This window comes from Onychomys torridus, chromosome 14 (assembly GCF_903995425.1).
Source record: "Onychomys torridus chromosome 14, mOncTor1.1, whole genome shotgun sequence".
NCBI lineage: Eukaryota > Metazoa > Chordata > Mammalia > Rodentia > Cricetidae > Onychomys > Onychomys torridus.
The window spans coordinates 42,850,616-42,876,066 of NC_050456.1; the positions used below are offsets into that span (position 1 = coordinate 42,850,616).

Genomic DNA, 25,451 nt, shown 5'->3' on the forward strand with positions numbered 1-25,451 from the left:
AGTGCCAGAATTACAGGTGTGCATTACTGAACTTCTGAGGCAAGGCTCTTAACAAGCATTCTGAAGCATCCCACGACAGTAACCCTGAATGCCTGGCACTTCCGAGGCCTTCCCTTTTTGTGACTGGCCTCCCACCATGTATCTTACTCCTAGGGGTTCAATAGCCTGGAGGTCTAAGTGGTGGACAGTCCTTCCCACCCCCACTGCTGCTGATTATCTGTCATGGAGTGTGAAGAGCTCCTTTTATAAAACTAGATAGAAAGATCAGGCAGCTGTGGCTAGTCAGCCAATCAGTCATTCATTTGGAGATGTTTCCTGGCATGTGCTGCATAAGCCAAGTAACAACTGAAGCAAGTAGACAGCTCTTATTCCACAGTCTCATGGAGGAGGGTGTTGACAGCCAGGCCTTGGTAAACAAAGCTTGAGAGGCTGTAGCTTGCTTTGGATGACCAGGAGAGGGTTTTTTGAGATGGTGGGAAAAACCAGAAAGGAGAAAACACCCCCATATAGCTCAAACAACTGAGGGAACAAGACTGGTGACATGTGTGGGTGGATACTCAAGACTAAGGTGGAGGTGGGCACACACAGGCATTGTGGAGAAAAAAAAAAGCATTCCAGGAAGGTCCATCCATCTGAAGTTCTAATTCCGCCTGAACATCTTTATACTGGAGATCCTAATTTTTGCCTCTCTAAATCTATGCCACCTGCTGTCTTCTGAGACCTTCCTGCTGGCAAGCTCATCTTTCCTGTCGCTAGCTCCAAAACAGTAGCGCTCACCCATGACCTCCCTTTTCCAGCTGAAAGCTGTTCGTTCTCTTTAGATGTAAGCTGAACCTAGCTCTCGGGTGGGCTAGTGGAATAGTCTCCTGCTGGTGGCCTCTAAGCCTCTGCTGTTTTCTGACACAAGAGTTAGAATGAGCTCAAGAAAGCACAAGCCAGATCACGTCTCATGTCTGTGCAAATCCTTCCTTTACTTAAAATCATGAAATCACAGAGGGGGAGATTCAGAGAGGAGTCAAAAAGGGAAGGGTCTATGTACTATGAAGCACAGAAGTGAGAATGACCACACCCATACTCGTCAGTACCAGGCCCTGGGCTCTGTGCTGGGGCACAGGCTGATGGGGGAGAAGGAGCCAGTGGGAAGGAATTTTGAAGGAGGAAAATCTCTCATTTATCATCTACTGTTGACCATGATTATATGCCAGATATGCATATATGCAAGAGGGACTGAGTAATGGATACAGATTTAAGAACCTGATAGGGGTAGGTAAACAGTATGATGAGAAGCACCACAGCAGAGGCTTCTATAGAAATACAAGGCAGAGTGGCCTTCCTCCCAAGGATGCAAAGGTTTCATTGGTACATTTCTAACTTCTGGGCATCAAAGCCTGTAAGGCCCCCATTGAGACCACTAGCCATTCTGCTTACAAATCATGATCCATGAAAGCTTGGAGGCTCTTATAGAAACACACATGGTTTGGTTAAAATGATGCAGTCTCCTGGACATGTACAGCATTTGATTCCTTATATTGTTTTTGCTTATTGGGATGCTGGCAAGAAGTTTTAGAAAATAATTTCAGATACAGACAAGAAAGATTTAAGAGAAGTCCCATGCACTTGTGTGCCATAGAGGAAGTGGTATGCTGGAGTGACTGCTGGTCTGTTCTAGCCAGCCAGGTTGATGCCCACTCATGCTCCTCAGTAAGAATCGGTGTCTTCATTTATCTTGTCCTCTTTTTGACGTGTCCGGTGCATAACAATGGCACTCAGAAGTGTGTACATGAATAAACATGAGAGAAAGCCTGGGCTCTTTCCTGGGTTTGCCTGCTGCCACTTGGTTCACCAAGATCCACAGTCCATGTATTTGATCCTCCATCAAACATCAAAGAGTAAAAGTGCTCACTTCCTGTGTAATTTTTTTCCTCATAGGAGACAAAAATTCCTATATGGAATACACTTCTTTAGCAGCAGAACCAGACACCAGGTGTTTTATATACTGGCCAATACCCAGTGGTCATTTCTTTTATCTTTGAGACAAAATGTCTTCTGTATTGCCTTATTCATCAGGAGTGAAGAGAACAGAGACAAAGCTCAGGCCTGGAGTGGGTAGGTTCCACAGAAACATTCAGGAGCAAATTACACAGGAGGGAATCTTGGCCTATATTAAATGTATTATTCACACTCCATGTATCTTAGAAGGTTTGATTTACACTAGCAATAACATCTTTGTCCGTTTTGTTTTTAGAGAGGAAATATTGAATGGAGACTACTCTTGGAATAAATATGTCTGCTAGTACCATAGGCCACCTCATACATGGCTGTGTTCCCTGGCACATTATAATTCACACTGAGTGCCCATGGGTAGTCTTTGGCAGTCATTGAGACCGGGTCACAATTTCACCAAACATAATATCAGCTTTCTCTCAAAGAGAGGGACGCAGCATGGACCAATGAATTCTTTGTGTTCTTCCCCTCCAGAGTGGAGAGTCTCCGCTTAGCCCATCTGTGGTGTCTCACAGTGACAGTGCTTCATCCACACAGTCGCTGTCTCATGGAGGGGTGCCAGAGCTGTTGGTGGGACTGTCCTACAATGCCACAACAGGGCGATTATCTGTGGAAATGATCAAAGGCAGCCATTTCCGCAACCTCGCTGCTAACCGAGCTCCTGGTAAGTATGTGTCTGCTGCTCTAGCTCTGGTATCTCTAGAGGCAAGTGAAAAGCCTTGTCTGTTTTATCTTAATTCTTCAGTTTTGTTTTTGTGGTAAAAGATAAATTTGGTATGGCTTGGACATGTTTTCATGAAACAATACCTCTGGCTTTCTTCATGGCTTTTATTTAATTAGAAGAAAGACTTCTATGGTATCTAAATATGTCTTGACATGATTTAGAATGATCTGTGTGTCTATATTATTTAAGAAAAAAGACTGAAGTCTTTCCAGAAATGTAACATGCATGGAAATTGAAATCTGCCAATATTTTACAAGCCCTCAACTGTACAGAGGCAGAACTCTGACTTTAGAGGGAGGCAGACAGAGCTGGGATTGAGTTCCAGATCTGTTATTACCCATTCAGTTTACTCTAATTTTGCACAGTTTCTTGAACCCTTCTTGACCCACTTAGAAAAAAATACCTTCTTGATGGGAGTGGTATGATATTTAAATAAATAAATTTATATGAAGGGCTTAGCATAGTGCCAAACAGACACTGAGCATACAGAAATGTTAGTAATGGTTATATGGTAAAGGGAATAGATCTGGAGCAATGCAGGACTGTCTCATTAGGAAAATGACTACTTCTGAGGTAGCTATTAGGAAGAAATGCTTAGGACAACCTTTTCCCCCCATGGAGGAGATCAAGGTTCAGGAAGAGTCAAATAACTGCTGCTACCAGTTGCCTCAATAGCCCTCCAAACTAAGAAGTTGGATAATGAACATTGAAATAATGCTGTTATAAAGTCACCACAAATTTTTACGATTTTAGTTACCTGCTAAGGAAGCTTTAGAAGATGAACTTCTGCTTTTTGGACCTCATGTAAATCTATCTAATTAGAAGAATATATTTTGTATCTGGAATGCTAGCTGCAAGAGAGTCAGAAACATGTTATAGAATTAGTTCTAGCCTCCTCTGAACAGGAAGGTAAACTTGAAGTTGGGAAAGTAGAAAGGAAGGAATATGCTTCTCAAGGGAATTAGAATCTCATTAATAGAATGATGAAATCAACACAAAGTTGACAGTTAGTGAGCCCTGGAGTCACATGGAAGAGCGAGATGAGGAGCTGGATTAGAGTCAGCTCCTATAACCAAGTCTGAGATTTTTATTGCCCACCTTTCACTCTGCTGTAGACTACCAAGCATCTGTTATAAGTGGCTATCTTTCTAGCCAAACCTTTAAAGAGAACTAGGGGCTAGGTCAGCTAGCTAAGCATATGCTTCAAAAGTATGAACACCTGAGTTCAATCCCCATAACCCATGTGAAATGGTGGTACTGTTGTAATCTCAGCACTGTGGGGGAGGATGTCTTGGGTTTGCTCGCCAGGCAGTTTAATGTAGCTTAATTGGTAAGTTCCAGGCCAATGAGAGATGTCTAAAATGAAGTAAATGATGTTCCTGAGGATGAAACCCAAGGTTGTTCTCCACCATCCACATTGATGTGAACACACAAATGCACTTGAACACATACAAATAAACATACTCCTCTCAACACACATGCATTAACAAAACTAGGTTAATGCCAGCAGAGAAGGCCCCAGAACTCTGGGTAATGGAGCAGACTGGGAGGTGCATAATCCACATTCCATGTCACCATTCAGGCAGGTGAAAGCTATGTAGAATATGCAATAGGCACTGATTATTAATTGCACAGCTAGAGGCTCTTTGATAGGCCTATCTTTTCTTTCTACAACAGCCTAGTACTTGTTAAGATCCTGATTTAAGGCTTCTCCCCCAGAGCACCTGCCAATCTCCTTTCCTCTGTTGCTGAGATCTGGTAATACCTGAACAATATTTGGGGAATGTGAATGATGGAGGTTCAAAGAGTGATGAAGCTGTGCATCATAGATATGGCCCATTCAGGTCCAAGTTAGGAAGCTCTCCTCTGTGTGCTGGATGATATAGCCAGTACAGGGGAGGAGGATAGCATGATTATTGAGAAAGAATCATCTAGAAACTAACAAACCACACTGTAAACTCAGGTTCTCCTATATATTAGATGTGAGTTACTCAGATATTCTGAATTTGTTTCCTCACCTGCAATTAATATATATTTTTAGTTATGGATAATACACATAGAGCTGTGATAGTGAAGTCATACCATTGTATCTTCATACAATTCTATTTTTAAAATGTGCCCAAAGAAGAAATCATTGTAATAATTATTTAAGCCTGAATAGAACAAAAGGGTAAGTCTTAACTTGAAAATGGATTTAATTCCATAAGTTGAAGTCCATGAACACAAGTGTAGGATTTATTATAGACATAATGTCACAATTTAACTTTAACTGTGACTGGCATACTTCTTCTCTGAAACCAAAGCATTAGAAAGCAATGCTGTTGTGAGGCTCTTAATTAAAACTGAAACCAAGCAGTGGAAACAAAAGGTTTTTTGTCTATGTAAAATGCTGGTTGTTGAGGAAAAGCCAATTAGGAGGGGATAAGAGTGTAAAACATTTCTTTGTGGAGCTCCTAAAAGGGACCTCCTGGTACTTTCAAGGACTTGGGAAGCTGACAGTGTTAGCTCTGCATTAGGGCATGAGCACTAACTACATTGGCATCTATTAGGCAAATTAAGGTATGTATTTGGTGTTATGAGGTGACTGAGAAGAGTTGGAAGAAGTGGAGATGGGAAGAGGCTAGGAGTCAGTAAATAAATGAGCTGTGAGTGAGAACAGGGCAGGAAGGATGCAGGGTGCACTGCTATCCACAGCAGAAGAGAGGACAGGCAGCCAGTGATGCCTTACCTGTGTTAGTGGATACCCAAGGGCCTGCCTACTAGGGGAGATGTGTGCCTTAGAAATGAACATGAAATCAGGGTCACAAAATACTGTCCTTGCGTCTCTCAGCTCAGGTGCCTCCACCTCTTCTGTAAAAAGGGAGTCTCAGTCCTGCCTTGCAGGTGGCCGTGATTGTGGAACAGTGGTGCTTGGGTGAATATGGAGAGGAGGCTAAGCCTGAACATTGGGAACTTTCCTTCTTTGCAGTGTTGTTCAAGTTTTACAGCTTGCCAGAAAAGAGACAAAGCGTAAGATTTAGATGTGAGTATCTCTTGCCTTGTGACTTATCCTAAAACAAAAGAGCTTGGAACTTGCCAGTTTAACCCAATCAGAAGGTTGCTGTGGGGGGGTTCTTCACTTGTTCTCCCTAAGCAAAACAGACAATGTAGAAAAATAGTAGATGGAACTCGTTTTCTTTATGAGAGCCTGAGAGGAAACAGGCAGTCCAGTTGCAATCAGTTCCCCCACATCTAAGGTAAAATCCCTGGCGAGGGGGACTCAGCAGGCTAAGGAAAAGAGTGGTAGAGACATGAGTCACAACAATTAGTAACTATGCCAAACAGAGTCTTCTTACCCTTGGTTTATCACCAAATGGCTGAAACCAGAAGGTCTCATGATGTGGAGAATGTGTTCATGGTGGTCAGGGTTCTCTAGAGTAACAGAACTTATAGAATGAATCTCTCCATATATGTGTATACATATTTATGGGATTTATTAGAATGCCTTGCAGGCTGTGGTCCAGCTAATCCAGTGATGGCTGTCTATGAACGAAAGGTCCAAGAATCCAGAAGCTGTTCAGTCTCTGAGGCTGGATGTCTTACATGGTCTTCAGTGTACATCAGAGTCCTGAAGAAGTAGGCTCTAACGCCGGTGAAGGAATGGATTTAGAAGCCTGAGAGCAAGCAGGCAAAAAGAGAGACCTTCCCTCTCCCATGTCATTTATACAGCTGGCCAGCAGATGGTATGGCCTAGATTAGAGATGAATCTTCCCACCTCAAAGATCCAGATTAAAATTGGGTCTTCCCACTTCAAATGGTTTAATTAAGAAAAATCCCAGGTGTGCCCAGCTATCTGGGTTTTAGTTAATTCCAGGTGTAGTCAAGTTGACAACTAGGGAAGAATAGCTGTCACAGTGGGAGGAAGTCTCTTGTCTAATTTGGCATGCTGTGACATTCCAGCGGTTCCTTCCTGAGTGTCAACCTTAAACCAAAAACAAACAGGCGAGTGTGTACACTCATTTTACTGTTCAGAAACACTGCGATTGCCAGTAAGGTAGTATAAGGTTCACAGCTGGAGAACAGGCGAGAGAATAAGATCTGGTATCTGGTAGCTCTCTGAAATCCTCACGTGCTTTACAAATTCCTTTGCGTAAGATATTAGGACTGTTCAGAAACATTTGATTGTCTTTTGAATTTGGTTTCCTGGAAAAGCAATTCACTTGAGTTTTAACAGATCTCCTCTGTTGTTAGCACAGGCCTGCCACCCAGTTATTGCTTGGCCTTGACATTTGATTGAACTCCTCCGAATTTAATTTCCTTCTCTATTAAATAAGATTAACAAAGGGATCCTACAGACACACAGGCACTGACATCTTTTGAAGAAGTCATCTATTCTGTTGGCAACTTCCCTTTCTCTGTCTCCACTCTGCCTTCATTGACAGTGTGTTTCTGCACTGCGTACATGTGTGTGTATAGCCACATACAATGGTGCTTGTCAAAAGCTATCATTAAGACATACCCTCCAGTTAAAACCAGCAAGTCTCCCAGCTTCTCAGCATGCCCATGATTAGTCACATGTGATAATTACAACCCAAATGATAATACTTAACAGCAGCAGTGTATTAACCTTGTTAGGCAGTCACAATAGTAGAGTAGAGGAAAGAAAAACAGAAAAGCAAACCTGAGCTGCCTCTTGTTTGCTGTGAAGAAGTGAAAGCTAAGGGTGCAGTATACAAATAGAGTGCATGGGGAAAGGGATTCAATGAAAATGGGCATGCATGGGCACAGGCCTTCTTTTAGAACTGTTTTAGTTAAACAGTGTTTTTTTAGTAGTCACCGTGTACTTATAAGAATGGTCAGTTCTCATGAAGATTGAGATATAGTGCCAACTTACCAAGTGCACATGTAATTTTTCTTTTTCTAGAAAAACTGAGTTGTCACAATAAAGTCAGAAATTATTAAAAGTGGTTTGGAGATGTGCTAAGTTGGTAGAATGTTTGCCTAGCATACACAGAGCCCTGAGTTCAGTCCTCAGGGCAGCATCCATCAGAAATGGTGGTGTGTGAACTTAGTAGAAGATGACAGATCATCATCTGTCACATGGCAAGTTCAAGCCAGCCAGAGATACATGAGCTTAGTCTAAAGAAAAAAAATCTTAAAAGCAACAGGTAAAATCACAGCATTGTATGTCAATTATATCTGAATAAAGACAGTTAAAACCATGGTTAATGACAGAGGAATGAGGGTAAACTAACTGAGGAGATGTACTTCTCAACCACAGAACTAACACTAAAGTCTCACAAGCTAAACACTCAATGTGTCAGCTTGTTCTTTGAGTGAAGGAAAAAATAGACTTAGTCTTGAAAGTTGAAAGGGATTAATCACTGAAAGAATACTAAATAATATATTGCAGGGAGGAGGAAAGAGGAATTAGAAAGAAGTAATAGATGCAGGCAGGAGTCATGAAGAAAGGAATTGACAAAGACGTAAATGAGTGTAAGCCTGGGCATGTTGTGTCAGACAAAACAGGAACCGTAGTAAACACGATCAGTGTTGGGAATTAAACAGCAGAGTGGAAGTCAAATCCTAGGCAGATGTAACATGAAGGATGGGAAGAGAGTTGGCAATCAAAGAATTCTAAGATCTTCATTTGCTTAAGAGATGATCACATATGGTCAAATGCTTCTTGACAAAGATGCTAAGATTGTTTAGCAGTATATGTGTGTGTGTGTGTGTGTGTGTGTGTGTGTGTGTGTGTGTGTGTGTGTGTGTGTGATTATATATAATGGGACTGGGAAAACTAGATGCATTCAAAAGAATGAAGTTGAAACTATACCTAACATCATAAACAAAAATCAACTTGGAAAGAATCAAAGACATCAACATAAGGCCTAAAATGTGAAATTCTTTGAAGGAAACAGCAGAATCATCATAATGTTGGACTTGGCAATGATTTCCTGTACTTGACACCAAAGGCACAGGCAGCAAAATAAACACAGACAAATGGGAATCAAACGCGACAGCAGGGGCTGGCAGGATGGCTCAGTGGGGAAATGTTCGCTATGCAAGTATGAGGACCTGAGTTTGGATCCTCAGAACCCATGTAGAGGAAAATGTGGAAGCATTGGCATGTGATCCCAGTGCTCCTGTGGTGAGGTAGAAGTGGAGACAAGGCAATCTTCAGAAGGTCATGGGCTAGCTGGCCTAGTTACACACCTGTTTCAGACAAGGTGGAAGGTGGGGACTAACACTGAACCCTGTCCTCTGACCTCCACATCTGTACTGTGGTACACATTCACACATGTGAACATGCATGCACATATACATGAATACAAAGAATAAAGAAAGATAGCAGCAGAATAATAAATTAACCAAAATATGAGAAATAATAATCATCTATTTGAAAAAGAGATTTGTGCAGAGAATATATAGATAACTCCTACAACTCAATAGCAAGAAGTATGATTTTGAAATAGCTAAAGGACTTAAGCACTCATCTTTCCAGAGAACACATACCAGTGGCCATGAGGAGTGTGAAACTATGTTCAACATCACCAGTCACCAGGAAAATGAAACAGAGACTCAAGTGGATATTAATACCTGCTGGACAGCTGTAATCAGGACTTCTCAAGTTACAAGAGTTAGACTGTAGGAAAACTGAGTCCTTCTGCCTTGTGCGTAGATCAGCTGGTATGGAAAACAGTAAAGTAACTCTTAAAAATATATTGAATTACTGTCTGATTGAGCCATTCCTCTTGTGAACATATACTAAAAAAAAAATTTGGTAGCGGGATCTTGAGGTATTTGTACCACCATGTTCACATCGACATTACTCACAATAGTTAAATATGGAAGCAAAGAAGCATCCACTTGGGGATTGAAAGACCAGTGGAGCATAACAGTACATTAACATAGGACATGTTCAGGCGTATGCAAGGTAGGGAGTCCCAACATGTGCGACACTCTACTTAAACCTTGAGGACATTACACTAGTTACATAAACCACACCGAACTTGCTGCATGATTTTGTTTACCTGAGATAAAATGTAGAGTAGTAAGGATTGTAGACACAGGCAGTAGAGTTGCACTGCCAGGGTTGGAGGGGAGAGGGACGTGAGTTCGTGTAGAATGTGCTTAGAGTTTCAGGCTTTGAGAGGTGGGAGAGTTCTGGAGATGGGTGGTGGTGATGGTTTCATGACACTTTCTATGTTCAGTCTCACAGAGCAGTGGTCAAGACGGTAGATTTTATTTTAATAGTGTATTTACTAATGGGCTTCGAAAGGACACGTTGATGTAAATCTGTTGTATACTTTGACATATTGAGCCCCACAGCCTTCTCCCACTCCTCCTCCTCACTAGATCCTTCTGCTTCTACTTTCATGGCATATATACATAGATATTTTACTATGGCTATAGAAAAACCTAATATTCATAAATTAAAAAAAAACAACAAACAAACAACAACAACAACAAAACATTGGCCAGGCAGTGGTGGCGCACACCTGTAATCCCAGCACTCGGGAGGCAGAAGCAGATGGATCTCTGTGAGTTCGAGGCCAGCCTGGGCTACTAAGTGAGTTCCAGGAAAGGCTCAAAGCTACACAGGGAAACCCTGTCTCAAAAAAAAAAAAAAACCCAAAACCTGTCATATTTGACTTTCTGGATCTGGTGTGTTTTACTTAATAGGATGTTTCCAGTTATGTCCATTTTTACTGCTAACAGCATAATTTCATTCTTATGGCTATATAAAAATCCATTATGTATACATACCACTTTTTTCTTAGCTTGGCTCTTAGGCACAGTGTTATAGCAAGCATGCCACACAAATGTTTCTGTGGCTTACAGAATCCAACCCCTTCAGCTGTATGGCTGGATCATATGGATGGTCTGTTTTTAGTATTCTAACGGACCTCCATACTCCATAATGGCTGTGCCAGTTTGCATATACAGCAACAGTATACAGGAATTTTCCTTTCCCCAGTCTCTCCAGCTTCTATTATTTGTTTTCTTGATGACAGCCATTCTGAATGAGATGACATAGAGTCTCAATGTAGTTTTAATTTGCATTTTCCTGGTGGCTAAACACGTTGAACATTTTGAATGTGCCTATTAGCCATTTGTACTTCATCTTTTGAGAACTGCCTGCTCATTTCATTAGCCCATTTCTAGACTGGGTTGTTTGGTTTCCCACTGTTCCATTGAGTTCTTTGTGTATTTTAGCCACTTCTCTGTCAGCTGTGTAGCTAGCATGGATTTCCTTCTATTCTGAGGGCCGCCTCTTCGTTTGGTTTTTTTACCTTTGCTTTACAGAAGCTCTGTGATTTTGTATAATCTCAGTTGTCAGTTCTTGGCTTTCTTTCCTGGGCTAGTAAACTCCTTTTCTGCAAGTTTTTGCCTGTACTTCTGTCTCTCCATGTTTTCCCCCAAGTACTTCCACCCACAGGTCTTACATCATGGTCTTTGAGACATCCATTTTGAATTGATTTTTGTGCAGAGTGAGAGAGAGGGACCTAGCTTCATTCTTCTGCATATGGAGAGCTCTAGTTTCTCCAGTACCATTGGTTGAAAAGGCCTGTGTCTTCTACGATTCATACTCTACCATCTTTGTGGCAAATCAGGTGGCAGTAGCTGCATGGGTTTATATCAGGGTTGTCTGTTCCACTCCATTGATCTCCAATGCATGCTGTTGTTCTTACTGCAATTATTAAAGCACAATATCAGCTATGGTGAGAATTATTCTTTTTTCCTCAGAATTGCTTGGTTAAACTTTCTAGATACTGGAAGGATATGTTACAAAGATAACAGAGGGTAGTACAAAACCAGACTAATAGGCCACACAAGAATTGATCATTTAAACTGATGTGAAAAATAATCAAAAAGAAGATATTAGGAGGCCAAGGTATGTGGAATCAGGGACTATATGGGGACTTCTCAGCCTTCTGCCAAATTTTGTTTTTAAACCTAAAAATACTCTCTAGTAACAAACTATAGAAATGATCCCTAAAAATATAGTCTTTTTATTCTTTGTGACTTTTACATCATGCAACTCGATCCTATTCATTTTCCTGTTCCTTTGTATCTACCCTCTGCCCTTGCTACCCCCTCTCAATAAAATTTAAGAGAAAAACAGAAAAAAAAAAGAGGAAAAAAAAAACCAATCTCATCATGGAAGTTGTAGTATGGCACAGTGATTCATGCAGTAAACCCTTTTATCCATATATCTTTACTTGCAAGTGTTCATTGCAAAGAGTTGTTGGTCTGGTACGAGGCCTCTGGTTTCTGCTGGGCCCTCACTGGTACTCCTCTTGGTTATCCTGTTGTTGCCCTGTGTTGTGGAGATCCTGCAGCTTTGGGTCTGCAGGACCAGCTCCTTCACATGCTCCAGCAGATCACAGATAGGGTGGGTGTTGGGGTAGGCCAACTCACAACCCTGGTTCTGGGTCTGGGTAGTTGCAGGCTTGATCAGCCTGCCAGCTATCCCTTATCCTCACCACCAGGGTGAGCCCTCCAATGTGAAGCAGTTGGTCCAGTAGACCCAAAGCTGCAGGATCTCCATGATACAGGGCAACAACAGGATAATCAGGAGGAGTCCCACTGAGGGCCCAGCATCAATAGTATAGTAGAAACCAGAGGCTTCGACCCAGACCAGTGGCTCTGCAATGAACACTTGCAAGTAAAGATATATGGACAAAAGGGTTTACTGTGTGACTCACTGTGTCACACTATAACTTCCATGATGAGATTGATTTTTTTTCCTTTTTTTTTTCTTTTTTTGTCTTAAATTTTATTTTGGGGGGAGATCACAAGGGTAGAGGATGGATACGAAGAGATGGGAAAAGAATGGGATGGAGATGCATGATGTGAAAGACATAAAGAATAAATAAAAGGAAAGTTAAAGATGCCCTCTAAAAGCTTGTTAAAAATTAGAAATTTAGGAAAATGGAAAGCAGAAATACTGATTAATTTTAGATAATAAATCATGGTGCATGGTAAAATCTTAATCTTCCAAACCAATATAGAGAACAAGAATAAAGAAAATGCAATTCAACTGATATAAAACAGACAAAACATTTTATAAGTCAAGGAAATAGAAAACAAATAGCACAAACCAAAGCAGTAAACAATAATAGAACATCAACAATCACAAAAAATACAAAGGGATAAAATCGCCACATAAAAGAGGCTGTAAGATTATACTAATATGTGCCTCTCTGTACCATCTACCACTGCTCCCTTCCTCACTCTCCTATCTAGCTTTATAACATAGAAGGGGAAAGAAATTGCTGATTGCTAACAAAATTTGACTTAACTTCACAATGCAAGAATGATGCAATATTAGGAAATCTGCTGGTATAACTGATATGTTAACTAATTCATGAGAAGACATGACTGACTTCCTCAGATGCAAATAGATTTTTGACAGTTTTCAAAAAATAAATATGATAATGTCAGTAGATTTTTAACACAGGCTTTTGATGAAATGCATAATTTCTTAATGATAAAATAACTCAGCAGATGTGTAGTATAAGATGTGTTAATATCAATTAGGCCATGATGCTGTAATCAATAGATCCTACTGGCTTAGCACCCTAACACAGCAAAACATTTTCCCCCCACAGTCCAAAGTGAGTCACATGACTTCGCTTCAAGCTCTGACTAAGGGACATAGGCTTTTTTTATTCAATGAGGATATATATATATATATATATATATATATTCCCTGAAGGGGGAAAAGACAGCAGGAGAGATTATACTTGAATGGAATTGGTTGACTGTAGAGATGACTGAAGACCACAGTGCTGTTCATGTGCCATTGTTCAGAACTCAGTCACATGGTCCAGCCAATTTATATTGTTTGGAAGGCCACAGCTTTAATTATATATTCACTGTGAATTTGTATTCACCTGGCAACCTTTACAAAAAACTTTAAAAATCTATTTCTTACTCTTTGGAGATGTAAAACAATCAGGTTTCGAAATACTGAAAGGTCTAAATTTTTATGCTATTTCCTCAAATATGGGTCAGTTCTACACGGGTCAGTTCTTTTCCAAGGCTGTCTTTTCCCTCTTATCACCTGAATTAAGCCAATCACACCAAAACACATACTTGTGAATTCCGGAGTTTGCAGAATCCCTTTCCTTAGGCTACGTGTTCATCAGGTATGTGTTTTCCCTTCTAAGTTGCAGCTTTACTCTCTTGGGGGTATGGGTTGCCACTCTCTCTTTTTTTTTTTTCTTCTGCCCTCTGATCCTACCTTCTTAATGAATTGGCCGTGACTTCTAAGTCATTTCTCATGCTTGCTTTTTATGAAGGCAGCATTCCTGTTGAGATTACCCGTTACTGTATGAGTCAGATTTTTGTCTAGAAAATAGAGAATTACCTAGTACATTGTGTCAGAGGATGTTTAACTATTAAGATCAGTCAGTGTAAGGCTGGAGGATAACCACCAGGAAAACTTTTCTTTGGGAATCTGAAACACAGATGTCACAGGATTGCTCTTCCGTGTGCTCACAGCGGAGTGTTTCTCAGGAGTTCCAAACACATTGGACAATCTCTTCCTGTGTCAGCTATTAATGCTTCCATTTTCCACTTTCTTCCTTTACTGTCTCTAGTGGGTAGCATTCATTGGTGGAATCTAATTGGGATTTGACTGGCAAGAATTGAGGGGAATTCAGTTTTCAGGATTCATCTCTCTTTGGTACAACAGAGTCTTAGAAAGATGTACACCTACTAATACGTGGTCCAGAGGGAACTTCCTTAACTTGACAGTAACATTCCAGGCAGCTTAATAGCATAAGATATAGGAATAAAGTAGGTAAAACTTGAAAGGAAGAAGTGAAACTAACATTACATATATAGAAAATTCAATTGCCTAAAACACAAGGATATCTACCAATTTGTACAAATTTAAAGTAATACTTGTACCAAATTAGTTGTATTCAAATACACCAGCAAAAGTTGAAAAATAAAGTTTAAGAATATTAGTATTATAATGGCAACATATCATCTAAGATTCCAAAGAATGACTTTAATTGAGGGCAAGTGGGAAAATTATAGAAGGAATAATAAAAACATTTTGGAAGAAAATAGCAAAAGGGACTTAAATTGTTAAGTTGATAGATATACCATGTTCATTGATGAAGAAATTCCATACATTATAACAACAGCTTTTCCTATATTAGTCTATATCTCTAGTACAATTCCAGTTCAAATTCCAACAGTTTGAAAATTTTTTTTAAATGGTATTGTGTGTGTGTGTGTGTGTGTATGTGAGAGAGAGACAGTGTGTGTGTATGTGAGAGAGAGAGAGTGTGTGTGTGTGTATGAGAGAGAGAGAGAGAGAGGGTGTGTGTGTGTGAGAGAGTGTGTGTGTGTGTAAGCGTGTGTGTGTGTGTGTGAGTGTTTGTGTGAGTGTGTGTGAGTGTGTGTGTGTTTGTGTGACTGTGTGAGTGTGTGTATGTATGTGTGTGTGTGTGAGTGTGTGTGTGTGTGTGCGCGCGCGCATGTGCACAGCGGGAGGGACATGACAACTTGAGAGAATTTGTTCTCTACTACCAAGTGGGTTTGAGGGAATTGAAGCCATATTGTCAGGCTTGGCAGCAAACACCTTTATTTACCAAGCCATCTCAATGGCCTCTGACCATGGTTTTTGAACTTGACAAGATGATTCTAAAATTCATGACCAAGAGCCAATTAAAACAAGCTGAACCTTAAAGTAACTAAAAATCACAGTCTAAAGATGACATAAGGATTAGCCTATATAAAGCTTAAAGATATAGGGTTTATCCAAAACAGCAAGATATATTTTGAGCTGATTATAATAAATCAAACCCGAACCCTGGGGACCTGCTGGACATCATGAGTTTTGGGGGGCTGAATAATTTATTGAATACCACTTCTCATATAAAAAAAAGTAGCTCCTTATCTCACACTAGAATATTAATTTTAGCCAGATTAACGATAAAGGAGAAAAATTAGGATTTATAGAAGAAAATACAAGAGACTATGGAGTTGGAGTAGGGTGTTCCAGTTGTAAAAATAAATGGATCATAAAGCATTCCCTGAAAATAAGACATTTATAAATTTCACAAATAAATTTAAAAATATTACAGAAGTTGCTGCAAACACAACCGGAAGGGAAGCCCCTGGCAGGGAGAAAATACTGTCAGTAAATACAAGTGGCAAAGATTTTGCCATCTAGAATTTCAGGGAACATAAATATCCACTGACATCTCTGGGAGAGACTGTTAACTATCAATATAATGCAGATGGAATGTGGAAGCCTTTGTGTTTCTTGGTTGTTACAAACATCTTTTCATTGAGAAAATGGGTGAGCAAGTTGGAATTCATTGATACATTGGGACAATAAATATGGAAATAAACTCATCTGTCTGTCTCAAACATGGAGATAATACTTAAAAATTTAATGTTGAGTGAAAATATATATTTAGCTGGGTGCTGGCTACATTATATGATAATTCTATTTGTGTCCTCAAAGTGCACAAAAATAATGTGTTCTATTACAACACATATTTGAAGTGTCATATGTGGAATTGCAAGCCTAAGATAGCACTTGACAAAGCTGGTGTCCTCTACTGAAATTGTTTATAATGATAGTATTTTGCAGGTTTTCATTGAAAGATGTTTGTGTACTTTTCATTGACAATGTATTTCTGTTGTATGGTAAAATATTAATATATTTTCATTATTAAACTGTTATATGGCTATCAAAAATGAAAATATTTCAGGAAGATATACACTAGAGTGTTAAATATGTTAATGTACAAAAATGCTATTAAGTATGTTTTGGATTTCTTTTGTTTATACATGGTAAAGGTCTAAAAACATACATTGGAAGTGATGAACTACAACTTTAGACGTTGAACATTCCAAAGAGGGCTGCTCAAGAGTCATCAATATGGCTACTTTTGAGAAAGTTTTACTATGTAGCTTAGAACCCACCATGTAAGCCCAGACTGGCTTCAAACTCATAATAACCCTTCTGCCTGGGCCTCTCAAGTGCTAGAATTACAGATGTGAGCATTATACCCAACTTCTTATTTCTTAAAAGACAAACAAAACTCAGAAAATATCAGTACCATAGCAAGTGTGAAAAATGTTAACCACCCCAAATAGGAACATGTGATATTAGTTTCTCTATTCTCATATGTATTTAAAATGCTTTGTAAGTACTAATATACTAAAAAAGGAACAGAGAATTAAATGGCCAACTACCTTTCACTTGCCCTGTTTCCCAGATACTTGAGTCATACAGAAAGACCTCTGCTCTGGAGGCTCACTTTGTAGTAGTTGGTAGACCATCCCTTGAAGTTTCACTCTGCATATTTGGTACAGCATCCCTGAAGGTATAGTACCCCTGGAGGAAGCTCACTCTGTAATATTTGGTAGACCATCCCTTGAAGGTTCACTCTGCAGTACTTGGTATAGCATCCCTGGAGGCTTACTCCGCAGGAGTTGGTGGTAGACCATCCCTTGAAGGCACACTTTTTGCTGTAGTTGGTACAGCATCCCTGGAGGCTCACTCTGTAGTATTTGGTAGACTATCCCTTGAAGGTTCACTCTGCAGTATATGATACACCATCCCTGGAGGCTCACTCTGCAGTGGTTGGTAGATCACCCCTGGAGGCTCACTCTGCAGTGGTTGGGTAGAGTATTGGGTTGTGAATGGGCAGGTGTTTTAGAGTGGGCTCTTTTCTGTGGCTGTTTATTTCTTTGTTGTAAATGCCTTCTGTGCCACAAATGACATACTTTTGTGCCCTGGTAAATTGGGGTTATTAGCTACTATGAATAAAATATAAATATATTATCAGAGTCAGTTCATTGATCATTTTCAGACTTTTAACCACAATTCTGTTTCTAACTTAATATGCATGCTTTTCTTTAAACATTCAAAATATTAGGGTACAAGTGGAGTTTTCCTTTATGCCATGAGACAAATAACTTGATACAAGTCACTCCTCTTTCAAGGGACTCTGACTCATTTAGCCTGTGATGATCACTATAAAGATATTATCAAGTTTTCCGAGTCTTCATAAGATGAAGTTTTGTTCAATGTTGTTTTATAGCTTCTGTGATCAATTTCCAAAGAAAGAAATAAAATCGGGCTCATTTAAGTTGGGTCTTTGGTTACCTGTTGGACTGGTGCTCACTGGAGTCAGTTGTGGGGCTCCAAAAGACTCTAGCTATGTCCCTGCCAGTTTCACCCAGGCAAGACTTCCTGAAGGGCACGTTGGTTAAAACTTCCCTCTTTGAACTGTACAGTGTCTTTTCCTTTAGTCGGGTGCCTTTATGTTGTATTGCTTATAAAATGTTCATCTCTCCATGTCATGCACCTGTGCCCCAGAGTCAGTGGTGAAGTTAGTGATAAGTAGGCCTTTCTTGTAATTAGAGATCTATCTTGGGACAAGCAGAAGCTCAGGATGTTCTCTGCAAAATGAGCAAGTCTTTGTTTGAAAGATGAACTCCATCCCCACTGCTCCAACTGGCAGAATTGCCTGAGCAGATCAACACGCCTGGAGTGAGCTTTCCTACAGGGTCCTGTTGCAATTCGGCTGCGGAAGTGCAGCCTCGTACCCATTGTCGGTTTGTTGACAGCTTTTCTGTGGAACAGTTTGAGGAGTGGAGAGCCCTGTTTCTGAGACAGAGAAGTGTTTTCACACCTGAAGTGTAATCTCACACCTTGTGTTTCTCAGCAGATAAGTGCATAAAATAACACATCAAACCGGAATAGAAAAAAGATCAACATACAAAGAAAATCATAGGTTGTAATTTGCTTCCTACCTTACAATGCTCGGAGAGGAAATTATAGAGATCTGGGTTTATGCTTTAAAAAAGTTAGACTGGTGGCTAGTTGAGAAAGCAAGCTGCAAACACTGAGCTTTCTGCCTACACTGAACAGAAAGTACAGAGTGGTGGAACTTAGGAAACACCCTAACAATTTGATTTTTTTTTTATGAATAGTAGCATGTATCTAAGTTAGAAGCAAAGTTGTAGTTAAGAAAAAACAAAGTCCAAAAATGATCAATGAAGTGATTTTGATAACATGAATTTTCGAGGATAATTTTCTTTACAATGATTCATTCAGGAATTTTAGCCAAAGTAGATGATGTTAGTAAAATTTGGATGCTTTCCTTACCTTTCTGTAACGAAAAGGAGGACGTCAGTCACAACTTCATAGTATTCTAGTATAGGGGTTTTGCTTGATTTCATTGTTTGAAAAACATGAGATTGAAAGAGGAAAGGGTTTAGCTCTCTGTCTAGTCATGAATATTCATTATAAAATTATTTGTTAGAAGTCTAGCTCCAGTTAGGAACTAAGCCAGGCAGAATAAGGCAAACCCTCTCTTTACCTTTGAGGGACTAGCAGTTTGCAGGCAGTGGGCAATGACCCTGAGTGCTGTGGCAGAGTCACAGGGATTCTGGAGACAGTGTTGTGCAAATTAAATGTTGCTGGCCAAAGTTAGGGAAGGTGGATGGCCACTGGGCTATCAGGGAATTGGGAGAATGCACAGGAAAGTGGAGGTGATGCTTGTGGGCTGCAGTTCCATCATGAGATGGTTCAGAGAATGTGTAGACTATGCGGAGAACAAGAAGAGAAGATACTCTTCAGCCCAGACAGAAAACAATACATTGACTCGGAAAGAAAATCCCCCACACAGAGAAAAAGTATGCATATTCATCTTGGCACATAAATCAAGCTCTCTCTGGATGGCCACAACCCCCATTGTACATATGCCTGTGCACCTCCATACAGACTCCGTACAAACAGAGGTTCGAATGAGCCTCCTGATGTGCCAGACTGGCTTGTATGAAACAACAGACATATAAGGCAAAATTCCTTTTCCTTTCCATAATCTATGCAAGATGTGGTGGTCCAGACCTGAAGATACCATGGCAAGGAGAAACTGGAAGTCCTTGTGAAGATTACAGCTAAGCCAGTACAGTGCAAAGCACTGATATTTTCTCATTCTTTTCTCGTTTGTTTCTGCTGCAGATACATATGGCAAACTCTTCCTCCTCAACTGTGTGGGCCAAGAGATGTCCCGATGCAAGACATCCATTCGGCGCGGCCAACCCAATCCTGTCTATAAAGAGACCTTTGTCTTCCAGGTGGCCCTCTTCCAGCTCTCTGATGTCACCTTGATGATTTCCATTTACAGTAGACGCACTATGAAGCGTAAGGAGATGATTGGCTGGATCGCACTGGGTCAGAACAGCAGTGGGGAAGAGGAGCAGGAGCATTGGGAGGAGATGAGGGAAAACAAAGGCCAGCAGATATGCAGGTGGCATACATTGCTGGAAGCCTAGGTTTACCAAGGGGCTCTATCAGCCTTGATTATCAGAAACCAAGGCCTGTGGGTGTCTTTGGGGAGGGGATTTCAAATTGAGAATTTTACTAATCTTAGGGCATTCTGTGGTTTAGAACATTGTCAAAGGTTTGGTTTTTGTTTAAATGTTGTCACGGCCAAGTGCACAGTTTGGGAAACGGTACTCTAGCTGAGACTGCTGGTGATGTCATAATTTGTGCTAATGGGTGATCGTGGTTTGGTTCACACTGTGGGATGCAGCTTCTCCTGCTTTCTCTTTTTGCTTGGAGAATAGACTGAGATTTTAAAGGAGCTGTAATGTTGCTGTTTTCCATCACCGGGGTGTATGAATCACTCTTCTCAGTGTTCAAAATTCCAAAAGAGAGAAATGAATCAGATGCCTAGGGTTACAGGAAGATGTAACCAATCCACAATCCTCTGCCACACCTACTCTTTTTATGAATAAAAAAGATCTGTTTATTTAAAAGATAATTGTTATAAATTTGTGGTGTAAAATAAATTTGTATTCATGAAATGCCTCTTTTTTTTTCTCAATTAGATATCATGATTTCTAAGAGAATTGGGTTACACAGATCATCTTACAGTTGTAAGAGTTAAAAAGTGACTGTTATCTAACCCATCTCCTTTTGAATATGTAAAATCTCAAAAATTGAGTTTTTTTGTGCCTTTAAAAAAAAAAAAAAACCAAATCAGTACCTACACAAGAGGAAAACCAAGGAGATAACAAAGTCTTGGCTTTCTTATGTTTCCAAATCTGGCATTCATTTGGATTATACCTTTTCTATAGCCAAATTATATTAACTCACATTTATGTTTTTTGTATGTCCCCCTGCATGTCAGCCATGTTCATCTTTAGGCTATGTACCTTGCCAGTAGAGCATAGTAAAATGCACACAGTGGATCTTAATAAATACTGATTTGATTGACTTGTGAGACTGAACATGTGAACTCCTGTGAGTGAAGACATAATGTCATTTTTGTATGGAATGACAGTGAATTCTTTGAGCATTTAAATCCCCAGCAGTGCTATTTCTCACATGGAACAATGTGTATTAGTGACTCCTTGTCTTCTGAGCACGTACTGTTTAAAATGCTGACCATGCATGGTTCTGGGCATAGGGTCTTACTTAAGAGCAGCTTTTACATATGTTTGCAGTGCATTTTTATTTTCTTGATTCCTAGATCTGAACTCTTAATTTCAATAACTTTCACCTGGAAGTGATAAAGAGGTGGGTGGCATGCACACTTAACCCTGTGCCCAATGTTACAGGTTCTCTGAGCAATTGCCCAGTCATTTATTTTTAGCCTTTTATGTTTTCTTGTTGACTTCTTTCCTGTCTGTGGGAAGAGTGATAGCTAGAGATGGATGTATACAGTCAAAGCCACATACCTTCCCCCTCAGCTCTTACATTTTGACAGATTGTAAGCGTAGGCTGCAATGCTGGGGGAACATATTTATTCCTTGCAATTTGTAATGGTTATCCTGACAAGACCAGGCAAGGGCATGGGATAATGCTACTGTGATCACACGGATCAGATATTTGGAAGAAATAACTTTATATTGGAAGGACAAGAATTTGCAGAATAAATTATCTTCATTTCTCTTCTGGTCCTTTGGGTTTTCCCTTATCTTCCTTGGGAAGACCTGAGAGTGCTTTCTCAGCATCGTGTCCATTAACTGCTGAGTGGTCTTTGCAGCAATGACTGTGTCACAGGGTAGAACTGAGTGCAATTGATGAAGAGCGGCGAAGAATTGGCTTTTCACATCCCTCCCTCTCTGTATGCCTTGTGTTTAAAGGGAAGTAGAGCAGCCTCGTTATGCTTTCCTTTATGCCACTGGCATAATAGCAGCATTCATTTTCAAATTTACATTTGAAAAAAAATCTGTATATATTGTACAGACAGTCCTGGATTTTCCTCGTTCATGTTTGCCTGCCTCCAGGGCTTTGTGGTCCCCAGTAATCACCTATGCTTTCTGTTCTGCTCCCTGCCTTGCCCAGTTTTAGGGTTTTCTGCTGGTGTAGTGAGCTTTACAACAGTGTGCATCCTTTCAAGAGGAAAGATGCCTGAAAAGCGTTTCCCCCACTTTTTAAATAATTTTCTTTGTTAGTACCACTCGTCATATAACACATGTGCATCTTGATTATGCAGCAGCATTCACCCTCTGTGGATGGTACAGACATCAAATTCTAAAGACAAGATGCACTGAAATGTGAAGCTGAATTTTTTTTTTTAACCTCAATTTGAAATTCTGCTTTAGGAAGATCTTTGGATTTTGTGCACTTAGACTCTCTTATTTTCTTGGCAAAGTCTAGACCCAAATGCATTTAACATGTTTTTCACTTGAGTGTTTACAGCTACATTTGCCTCTCAAAAGACTTATGAAAGATAATTAGTTGGCTCTGTGGTGGGAAAGCTGCTTTTGCCTGTTTTAGCTAGCTAATGATTAATATCTTGTGCAGAGCTTGACGTGGAAGAAATGCTGGGTTTTGTTGCTTGCTAGTTCTTTCCTGAAGAGTGAACTTTGAAAGTACAAGACGCACAGAGTTTATGGAAATGTGTTTCATCATGGGCCTTCTTTCAGGGCACAGGCTCCCACTGACGTGAGAAGAGCTGGTTTCACCAATCAGGGTGGTAACTGCTGTATTCTCAGATCCCTTCTGACTATTTTTCCTTTCCTTGTTTTTTTTTAATGGACTATTCACCAGAGCCGACAAACACCTGCTCTGGGTTCCTTCTCCCTTGCTGGCTCCCTGTGAGAGATGCACAGGTGTTTTGGACCCTGTTTTTGCTGATCAAATAACTATTGGGCAGAGGGAGTCCTGCTTTCCCTGGCATAAGAAGAATTTGTAATGCCCATGAATGTAGTATTCTCAACATTTCACCAGCATGAGTCCCCAGAAATGAACCACACCATGTTTGCAAAGAGGCATGGCATTGCATCTGTGGTGGTTCAACTTAGGTGCCATTGGCTATGACATGCTTTGCTGATAGTTCCAGCATTGATGCAAATGTTGACGTTCTCCACAGTGCTAGGTGCTATACTGAAGCATCCCTTCTTCCTTTTCAATGTGCACATTCATGGCATTATACAAATGACTGCTGCCTCTTGGTATTGTGATTTATATTGTGGCTGTACTAGAAGGTGTTATCTGAGAATCCAAATCTTTCCTTCCAAGTAAAGCATTATTTAAATCTCATAGCAAGTTCTTGGATCTATTGATCTTTCCGTGTGGACACTGAACTGTGTGTCCACCCAAACCTGGCTGTGCTTTTCATTCAGAGGACTTAAAGGGTATGGAAAGAGTCACTTGTACGTGACATAAAACCAAGTGGAAATAATTTGGGGACAGGATTTTAACTGTAGCCCACTGGAACATACTGTATAGCCCAGGCTTGCCTTAAACTCACAATCCTCCTGCTTCAGGCTCCAAAGTGTTGAGATTACAGCAGCCATGAACTATCATGCCTGGCATGAGGGCATATTATTTGCTGATAAGTGAATATACAAGAAAACACATATGATGCTTCCCCCTTAATTTCGCATGGAACTATGTGTAAAGACAACTCCATTCTAAATTCCTAGTGAGAAGCGGATGATAGATCTTGAAATGACAAAAGACCTTTTATTGTCTGAAAAACTACTTTGTTTAGATACAGCTATAAGAAAAACTAGTGTGGAAGAGATGAAGAAATTAGTATGTGGACATGTTTGGCATAATTGGTGTATATACAAGAAGAATCTATAAATAGACTGAGAAAGGCATTTAAGATCAACCAACACTGACCAATCAGTTGGGTTATGGACAATACTTAAAGGTGTGGAACCAAATAGACCCCAGACAGTGAAGTAGGCCATGTGATCATAGCTTGGGTTTAGGTGGAACTCTGCTGTGTGACCTTAGGAAAATGACCTAGCCAACCCACACCCCAGTGTTCTCAAATAGAAGGCAGAATTATTGCTTAAGTTTCCTTTAAGACATATCAGTGAAGTCACAGATGTAATGTGACCAGAACAGAAGCTGGCACAAAGCTAATACTCAGTATTTCCTCCTGATAATCATGCTTGAGAAAGACATGTTCAAGGCTGACTACTTTTTCCAGGAATTTGATTATAACACTAGGCAGTAACTCAAAACATCTTTCTCAGGAATGTGAAAAACATACCTTCATGAAGCTGGCCGAGAGTTGCACAGAAAGTAGATTTTGTCAGGAAATGAGCATGATAAATGAGTAAGTTACATCACTGTAGATATCAACTGAGGTATAACCAAATCTCTGTCTTATTCTCTTAGTTTGGAAGTAATGCAAGACTTAAATAATTTATGTTTACATCTTGATAAATGGCTCACAGGCCTTTCCTCAACCCACTCTGCTGCTTATAGGCAGATAGGCCACTTACTGTCCCCATCAAAACACTTGATGGCATTTTGCTATAGATTTTCACTTGATCTACAAAAATAAGCAGTGCAATACTACAGTTACAGTCTTTAAAAATCGATGCATCTTTAAAGCCCACATTATCTATATCTTTATAGATGAGGAATTTTTAGCAGTGAAAACTTAAGATTCATTGTCTAACTGAAGGTTCCATTCAGAACCAGTTACTTGGCATTGTTCCCATTAGATCACAGTGAAAGGAATTCCACCATCAAACAGAACTTCTTTTCAGTTTAATGGTTCCTGCTTGATACAGTGGGGTGTATGTCCAGTTGTTTTCAAGTGATGAAAAGTGATGAAGATGTCCTAAAAGTTTAGAAGAAACTTTGTTGACCTTTAACCAATAGAAGTCAGAGACAAGTTACCTCAAATGTCACTGGATGCCGTGGGCCAATCATCATCTACATGGTGGTAGTTTTGAAGATGGGATCTCCTATGAGTTTGAACTCACTAAGTAGCTGAGGGCAACCTTGAACTTCTGATCCTTCACCTTCCATATACTGAGTGCTGGGATTAAAGGTGTGTGTCACATTGCCTGGTTTCTGTGGTGCTGGGAAACACTCTGCCAACAGAGCTCTATCCCCAGGTCCGACTCTGGGATAAGAAGCTGTGAAGCTGTACTTCTACCCACTGCTAAGATGTCAACATGCTTCCCAATTCAGGAACAGAGGCATTGGGCTTATGTCATTTAGCTTAGTGTTTTCCAATGGGGATAGCTAGTTGGGATGATAAAGCTGTGGGGTGGGAGGTGGGAAGACTGGGAAGTGACTTATGGTCACAATGACCCAGAAGGTAAAACCCTACTGGAGAGGACAATGTACATTTTTCTGATCTTGACCACATGATAGAGTCAGAGCACCCACAAACACTTAATGATGAGACTTTAATTGGCATTACCAAAAATATAAGGCGGATGTTTCACATTAGCTTAAATGTATTGGTTGGATTTCCCCATG

At 40.2% G+C, this 25,451-nt stretch overlaps 1 protein-coding gene and 1 pseudogene across 2 annotated transcripts in view; one reads left to right on the forward strand and one right to left on the reverse strand.

The window, feature by feature from the left end:
• Syt16 (synaptotagmin 16) overlaps positions 1–24,980 on the forward strand; it is a 259,361-nt gene extending 234,381 nt beyond the window's left edge. For both annotated transcript variants that reach the window (XM_036206626.1, XM_036206624.1), the window contains exons 6-7: positions 2,479–2,668; positions 19,722–24,980. In XM_036206626.1, coding sequence (XP_036062519.1) covers positions 2,479–2,668; positions 19,722–20,035 — 504 coding nt within the window. In that variant the 3' untranslated portion in view covers positions 20,036–24,980. The remainder of the gene's footprint in view (positions 1–2,478; positions 2,669–19,721) is intronic.
• LOC118595972 lies at positions 11,617–11,723 on the reverse strand (annotated as a pseudogene).
• Positions 24,981–25,451: the final 471 nt, after the last annotated feature.